The following is an 8,864-nucleotide window of genomic DNA, read 5'->3' as shown; positions in this document are numbered from 1 at the left end:
GGACAACCTGCCCATTTAGAGAGCACCAAGTATAAATTCAAGATCGGAAAAATCTATTCATCAAATTTTTTTTTTCCTCTCATCATTCTATAATATGATATTAGATAATAAGTTCATAAGTGAAATATAATAAGTAGTCTCCAATCATCTAATATCACGTCATAAGATAATAAAAGGATGATGGGAATTGAGTAGCATTACTCTTCTAGATCAGTATAATAAATTTAAGTTGAGTTTATTTCTAATTACAACAAATTAAGCACGTGAGAAGCAGTCAAAAGATGCGTTTTTGAAGATTGATTCAAGGAATAGAAAATGAAGCAGTAACAACCGAAATATATTATAGTAAATATATCACATATATTATATGTACTTGTATATATTAGTGCTTCAGCTAGCATTAGTTCCCAAAATAAAGATGAATTAATTAACAAGCTAGAATTAATATATATAGTTGGCTAGTTGCATATGTTCAAACTTCATAGAAATTAACAAAATAATAATAATAATCTATGATAACAGACGGTTGACAAAGACTAGGCACTTGAATTGAAGATTCTAATTTCGTCTTTATCATGTACGTTTTCAATGTGTAACACAGATCTGTGAAGTAAGTATCTCTCATTGATGAAGGATGGGGAAGGAGTCCAACAGGCTGGTTCTTGGAGCATCTTCAGTAGTATTATTGTTTTTTTTGTTCTTCCTTTATGCTGCAATTTTCACATCGGATGTTACCCCATTTGATTCATGTAATGATCAGTATTCATACCGTTTCTCTCTCTCCAACTTCCTTCCGCCGGGACCCTTTTCCTTTGACTATGCTAAATTGAGTTGTTTGGTACTGTAGGGAAGAACAGTCTATCAGACTGGGATCGTAGTTGTTGGGGAAATTAACACAGCGGAAGGGATAAAAGCGGTAATAAAAGAGTACACTCATGCACTCAGTGACACCAAAAATTTAACGTGGTTCGGCAACTGCCTACATCCACAGAAAAGAGCTTCACTAATAAATAGTGGAACACAAGAAAATATTACAGAGGAGGAAGATCACACTCCACTCAACTCAACTCTCTTCTTTTCTCTCAGAGCTCTCTCGGCTCTCTCTCTTTTCTTTTCTCTTTGGGTGTATGATGCTCTCGTCTGAAGCTTTAATTTATAGGCGCATTACTTCACGTATGAATGCATTTATTGTTGCATTCATTAGGTGGTTGGGCGCTGGGGGTTGAGGGTTAAGCGCTGAGCAGTCAACAATGACTGCTCAGGGCATGGACTTCAACAATTCTCCCCCTCCATGCCCATTTACCTATATGTTTTCCATCCCAGCTATGTCTCTGCATAGCTCAAACTTCTCACTTGTAACCACCTTCGTCAGCATGTCCGCTGGATTCTCTTTCGTATGGATCTTCACAAGCTTCAACAGCTGTTGTTCCATCGCTTCGCGTATCCAATGATAGCGGATGTCAATATGCTTGGTGCGGGAGTGGTACATTGAATTCTTGCTCAAGTCTAGAGCACTTTGACTATCACAATGTACCTTGTAGTCCTCTTGACTAACTCCTAGTTCTTGGAGAAAACGCTTCATCCACAACATCTCTTTCCCAGCTTCCGCTGCGGCAATGTACTCTGCCTCTGTTGTGGATAAAGCAACACACTTTTGCAACTTGGACTGCCAAGAGACAGCTCCTCCTGCAAAGGTGAAGAGAAATCCCGAAGTAGATTTCCTGCTATCCAGATCTCCTGCCATATCTGAATCTGTATAGCCTTCCAAAACTGGTTTAGCTCCCCCAAAACACAAGCACATATTCGATGTACCTTTCAGGTACCTGAGAATCCACTTGACTGCTTCCCAATGATCCTTTCCTGGATTTGAAAGGAATCTGCTCACCATGCCTACAGCATGAGCAATATCTGGTCTGGTACAAACCATTGCATACATTAGGCTTCCTACTGCTGAAGAGTAGGGGATTGCTTCCATTTCTTCAATCTCTTTCTTTGAAGAAGGACACGAGCTCTTGCTCAATTTGAAGTGGTTAGCAAGTGGAGTATTGACTGGCTTAGCATCTCCCATGTTGAAACGTCTGATGACCTGTTCAACATATTTTTGTTGTGATAGCCACACCCTTTTGGCTTTCCTATCACGAACAATCTTCATGCCCAGAATTTGCTGTGCTGGGCCTAAGTCCTTCATGTCAAAGGACTTGGATAGTTCCTTCTTTAGTTTGTTAATCATGGACCTATCCTCACCAACGATTAACATATCATCAACATAAAGAAGGAGTATGACAAACTTGTCATTCTGGAACCTTCGAACATAGACACACTGATCTGCAACAAGTCTCTTGTAACCATGACTCATCATGAATGAGTCGAACTTCTTGTACCATTGCCTCGGCGCTTGCTTGAGGCCATAGAGACTCTTCTTCAGCCTGCAGACTAAGTGATCTTTCCCTGGAGCTGCAAACCCTTCTGGTTGCTCCATATAGATCTCCTCCTCCAAATCTCCATGGAGAAAGGCTGTCTTCACATCCATCTGTTCGAGTTCCAAATTCAAGCTGGCTACCAATCCGAGTATGACTCGGATCGACATCATTTTCACCACCGGAGAAAATATCTCGTCAAAGTCGATTCCCTTCTTCTGCTGGAATCCTTTGACAACCAATCTGGCCTTGTGCTTCATCAGCTTTCCTTGGCCATCTTTCTTCAGCTTGAACACCCATTTGTTCTTTAGGGCTTTCTTTCCTTCAGGAAGTTTCACCAACTCATAGGTCTGATTTTTCTGCAAAGAACTCATCTCTTCTTGCATTGCCTGCACCCATAGGCTTCTATCAGCATGAGTTTGAACTTCCTGGAAACTCTCTGGCTCCCCCTCATCAGTAAGCAGAATATAGTCTGATTCCGGATATCTCCTCGACGGAATCAGTAGGCGGCCTCTTGCCGATCTTCTTGGTTCATCAACCAAAGGAGGTTCGTCACCATCTAACCCTTGTGGTGGTACACCAGCTGCTGGTGGAGAGGATTCTTGCTCCCCCTGCTCGACACCCTGAGCTTCTTCTTCTGCTTCTGGATCTCGATCCTGCATTTCCTCATTATCTGTGGCGGACTGTAATGGTGCAGGATTTGGAGTATCGGAACTAAGCTCTCTTGATGAAGCTTCAGTTCCTATGTTCTGGTTTTCATGGAACACAACGTCCCTACTTCTGACAATTCTCTTTGTCACTGGATCCCATAACTTGTATCCGAATTCTTCATCTCCATATCCAACAAAGATACATGGAGTTGACTTGACATCGAGCTTCTGTCTCAGCTCCTTGGATACGTGTGCAAAGGCTTTGCACCCAAACACTCTCAGGTGAGAGTAAGAGACATCTTTTCCAGACCAAACCTTCTCAGGAATTTCAAATTCCAGTGGTGCAGAAGGTGATCTGTTGATCAGGTAACAGGCAGCTAGAACAGCTTCACCCCAGAATGGCTTTGGTAACTTGGCCATACTGAGCATGCATCTTGTTCTTTCAATGATGGTCCGGTTCATTCTTTCGGCTACACCATTGTGCTGAGGGGTATATGGGACCGTCTTCTCATGTCGAATACCGCGATCAGCGCAGTATGCAGCGAACCTTTTGGAGACATATTCTCCTCCGTTGTCCGTTCGCAGGCACTTCAACTTCTTTCCCGTCTCTCTTTCCACTAGGGTGTGGAAATTCTTGAAGTGCTCGAAGACCTGATCCTTTGACTTCAAAACATATACCCAGACCTTTCGTGAAGCATCATCAATGAATGTCACGAAATATCTGTTACCTCCCAATGACTCTTCTTCCATGGGACCACATACATCAGAGTGTACCAGACTCAACAACTCTGATCTTCTCTTCGTAGAGGATTTAAACGAGACTCTACATTGTTTGCCAAACAAACAGTACTCACAAGGGTTTAACGCTGTTCCTTTGGCAACTTTGATGAGTGCCTTCTTCGCAAGCGTATCCAACCCTTTCTCACCCATGTGTCCGAGTCTCTTGTGCCACAGATTCGGTGATGCCTCGTCTTCCACTGCATTGAGGCTATCAGAACCGATCTTCACATGGGTCTTGTACAACGTACCGCAAATATGTCCTCGGGCGACAACCATGGCACCTTGTGACAGCTTCCAAGTGCCTTTGCTGAAGTAGCTGTCATAGCCCTGTCGATCAAGGGCTGTCCCGGAAATCAGGTTGAGCCGAAGGTCAGGAATGTGTCGAACATCTTTCAACACCATGGTGCAACCAACGTTGGTTTTTATCTGCACTTCGCCAACTCCCACGATCTTCGAGGAACTGGCATTCCCCATCCTTACCGTACCAAAGTCTCCTGCTTTGTACGTAGTGAAAAATTCACTGTGGGAAGTGGCGTGGTATGATGCTGCTGTGTCTACCACCCACTCAACATCATGGCTTGCAACGTGCAGACACGTCTCGTCACTGGTGGAGAGTATTGCCACATCTCCAGAAAGAGTGACAAGGGTTTCACCATCTTCTTTCTTCAGCTTACTGCTTTGACCTTGCTCCCTTAAAAACTTGCGGCAGTGTTTCCTCATGTGGCCTTCTTTGCCACAATGGTAACATTTTATGTTACCCGTCTGCTGGTTCCTGCTACTGCTGGACCTTCCACGTGGTTGAGGCTTCCCTCTGTTTCTGCCTCCACTTCTCCCTCTATCATTACCTTGAGGCCTTTCTCTACTCTCGGTGACAAGGGCATGAGTTTGATTCATGCTTGTCTCTTTTCGTCTGGCCTCCTCATTAAATAGAGCATCCTTAACCATCGTCATGGTAAGTTTGCCATCTGGAGTAGAGTTACTTAGGGAGACCACCAGCGTCTCCCAACTGTCTGGTAATGAACTGAGAAGTAGCAGGGCTTGTTCTTCATCGCCAAGATTCAGGTTGACGGACCCGAGCTGGTTAACTAGGTTTTGAAACTCGCTAGTATGCTCGGCAACAGAGGTATCGCTTTTCAACTTCAAGTTAACAAGCCGTCTCATCAAGAGGGCCTTGTTTCGAGCAGTTTTAGCCTGATACATATCCTCTAACTTTTTCCAGAGGTTATATGCATCCGTCTCCTGGGCCACGTGGTGAAAAACACTATGGTCAATCCATTGCCTGATCTGACCAATAGTCTTCTTGTGCATCTTTTTCCACACTTGATCCGTAACTTCATCTGGCTTCTTCCCTTCATCTTCCAAAGGGTCAAACAGATCTTTACAGTTCAAGAGATCCTCCATTCGAGGTCTCCAAAGACTGTAGTTTGAGGCAGTCAGCTTTATCATGGCGCCTGATGCTGAATCCTCCATGGATTTAGATTGTTCTAAATACAAAAATGCAAGTACAGGATCTTTGAGGTGGAATATCACAAAACGGACAGCACCGTTGTGTCCGGAACGTCTGATTTTGTTAGAAACGAGTCTTGTTTCGTCAAAATCGGACTCAGATAGCACAAGGAATGAGCAAAAGAACCAAAACAGGAACTCTGTCGCGCGTGCAGTGCGTGGCGCGACAAACAGCGCGTAGGCGCGTGTAACTCACGCGCCTGAACTCCTCTGGTGCGCGTGGAACGCGTAGGCGCGTGTCCCTCACGCGCTCATATGGAGTCAAGGGCACGTCAGGCGCGTGAACTTCACGCGCAATGGCTTCTCTGGAGCGCGTGTGGCGCGTGGCTGAGCGTGGGACTCACGCGCTAGGTGCTCTCCTTGGCGCGTGTGACGCGTGTCGAGAGTGGGTCTCACTCTCCGATCTTCAGACGGCGCGTGGAGGAGCGTGCGGCCTCCGTTTGGCCTCTGGTTTCCACCGCTTTTCTTGTCTGGATGAGACGAACACAGTGGTATGCTCAAATTTGAAAACTGAGCTACACACTAAAACCGAGTTTTCTGTAAAAAACTTCTTCCAACAAACGCTCTGATACCACTTGTTGGGGAAATTAACACAGCGGAAGGGATAAAAGCGGTAATAAAAGAGTACACTCATGCACTCAGTGACACCAAAAATTTAACGTGGTTCGGCAACTGCCTACATCCACAGAAAAGAGCTTCACTAATAAATAGTGGAACACAAGAAAATATTACAGAGGAGGAGGATCACACTCCACTCAACTCAACTCTCTTCTTTTCTCTCAGAGCTCTCTCGGCTCTCTCTCTTTTCTTTTCTCTTTGGGTGTATGATGCTCTCGTCTGAAGCTTTAATTTATAGGCGCATTACTTCACGTATGAATGCATTTATTGTTGCATTCATTAGGTGGTTGGGCGCTGGGGGTTGAGGGTTAAGCGCTGAGCAGTCAACAATGACTGCTCAGGGCATGGACTTCAACAGTAGTGTCCGCAGCAGAAAGGTTGACAAAGGCAAAGAAGTTGCAAAGCCTCTAGAATTTCTTCTAAGAAGATTAGTAAGAGGTTTTCTCTTCATCTTTAGCATTAATATGATTTCGTTTCTTAACTTGCTTTCAAACACTACACAAGATATTGTCGACATAAGCTTTCTATACAGACCCAGATTCACCCAATATGGATTAATGTTGGTCTTCAGTCTTCCTAATCAATGTAAAAGTCTCAATCTGCACACAGGAGAAGATCGAACTCAGCTTCAAACCACTGGATTTTCTTGCCACTCTGACCTCCATTCTGAAGTTTGTATCACAAACAAACCAGCTATAGTTGACAATAGTGCATTAACTACTTACCTCCAATTCTCCGGCGTTCAAGTTAAACACATGGTTCGGCCGTATGCAAGGAAAGAGGATGAGACGGCCATGAAACAAGTGACGCCCGTGCTAATACTTGCTGGAAATGTAAGCTCACCTGCTTGTCATTTCAACCATGATGTCCCGGCTGTGGTCTTCTCCTCTGGTGGCTTTACGGGGAACCTATTTCATGAGTTTAACGAGGTCATCATCCCCTTATTCATCACATGCCGCCAGTTTCAATCCCACCTGCAATTTGTTATCTCCGATTTCAAGCCTTTGTGGGTCAGAAAATACAATCGGATTCTAACCCACCTGTCTCGTTTCGAGGTCATAAACCCAGCAACAGATGGAAGTGTTCGCTGCTTTCCTGCAGCAGTTATAGGGCTCAAGTACCACGAGAACCTAGCCGTAAATTCTACAGAAATTCCTGGAGGGTACTCCATGTTTGACTTCAAGAATTTCCTCAGAGAATCATATAACCTGAAGGCAAAGACTGTTTCTGATATAGAAAAGCCAGTGCTAGTTCTCATATCTCGTCGTAAAACAAGAATGTTTCTGAATGAAGGTGAAATGTTGGGCATTATAGAGGAACTGGGTTTTCAAGCAATTGTGGCGAAGCCTAACAGGATGTCAAACTTGGACAAGTTTGCCAGGGTCATAAACTCGTGCAGTGTCATGGTCGGAGCCCATGGTGCTGGCCTTGCAAATGCAGTGTTCTTACCTGCTGGGGCAGTGATGGTGCAAGTGGTACCACTGGGGCTGGACTGGGCTTCAAAAGCCTACTATGGAGACCCGGCAGGGGAGATGGGTGTGCATTATATGGAATACAAGATAGAGCCAGAGGAGAGTTCGCTTTTCAAAGAATATGGACCGCACCACCCAGTCATAGCTGATCCCATGTCTATATTCTTGCAGGGCTACAATGCTGCAAGAGCTGTGTATGTTGACGGCCAGAATCTGACGATAAATTTGGTCAGGTTTAGGGAGACACTCAACAAGGCAATGGAATTTCTTGTACACTAAACTGCATGCTTTGATTGAAGATTACAGCGCTTTGTTTTTTTGTTTTCTTAAGAAAACAGAAAACCATATTCAATCATGTATTTTATCGCAAACGGAATTAGAGTTTGTGTCAAGGAAATCATCAAAAGACTATAAAATTAGAGGTTGTCACCGGGTGTTTTCTGCATCCTTTTCTTTTTTTCTCGACTTTTGATCTCCCTCCATCAACAAAGTACCTTCTTGATCAGTTGCTATTTGAACAGAGTACAAATTTCTTGTCATGTGGTGGACCCATGTCGTTCCTGATGGATGCTGCATGACATTTTAAGATGCCGCATCTGACAAGATAGGAAGGAACGCGGGAATCTGAAAACAGGGATTCTAAGAAAGAATATCCAAGGCAGGCGATTTCGGGAATAAATACCGGGGTGAGACAAAAAGAAACAGCTCATTCATTACGAGATAAAATCTACAAATGAAGATGCTGCATGAGCGTTCACCCATGAATAGTAAAAAGACTACTAGTTGATATGAACTTGACCAGCAAGACAGGTCATTACACATGCTTCCAGTCATTATAAACTCAGTAATCTAGTTCTTCATAAGATTCTATACCGTCTTCATAAAGTTCCAAACAGCTGGTGTATCATCAAATAATTCAAAGCACACGAAAAAATTATCCCACCTGTGTTATGAAATGAGATCATGAGATCGGTTTGCCAACCCCTGCTTTCAGAAGTAAGTACACTTTCTTGAGGTTCACTCCATTAATATCCATAATTCTCATTTATTAATTTGTTGTTAAACATTGGTTTGCAATCAACAATTATAAGCATCACAGATATTGGTTTCCAAGTCACAAGTGCCCATACTTTCTCAAAGCACATGATTTGATCATACTTCGTTCCAGACAACAAGTTGGCATATTTGAACTCACCCTCATATAATGGAATGCCAGGAAGTACAGTTTCTCAAACAAATTCAACTTTGTTCAATGGGTCACCGGGAAATTGAGGCCAGCTGAAAACTCACCAGCAGGATGCCAGGACAATAAAAAAAATGATCTGATATCATGCAATTCTCACAGCAAAATCTTCATAAAAAGACTACATTTAATTCCACTGCTCGCAATAAGCTCATACCCGTAAAAAGGTGCACGAAGC

General features: G+C 43.6%; 1 protein-coding gene across 1 annotated transcript; it reads left to right on the top strand.

Annotated features, from left to right (window-relative positions):
* Positions 1-5,649: 5,649 nt before the first annotated feature.
* Positions 5,650-7,722, top strand: LOC108983211 (alpha-1,3-arabinosyltransferase XAT3-like). The gene is made up of 3 exons (XM_035687760.1): positions 5,650-5,844; positions 6,313-6,409; positions 6,581-7,722. The coding sequence occupies exons 1-3, from the start codon at positions 5,650-5,652 to the stop codon at positions 7,720-7,722; spliced, it is 1,434 nt and encodes a 477-aa protein (XP_035543653.1).
* The last annotated feature ends 1,142 nt before the right edge of the window (positions 7,723-8,864 follow it).

The sequence above is a fragment of the Juglans regia genome, chromosome 2 (genome assembly GCF_001411555.2).
Source record: "Juglans regia cultivar Chandler chromosome 2, Walnut 2.0, whole genome shotgun sequence".
NCBI classification, from domain to species: Eukaryota; Viridiplantae; Streptophyta; class Magnoliopsida; order Fagales; family Juglandaceae; genus Juglans; species Juglans regia.
This window is presented reverse-complemented; position numbering and strand designations above follow the sequence as displayed.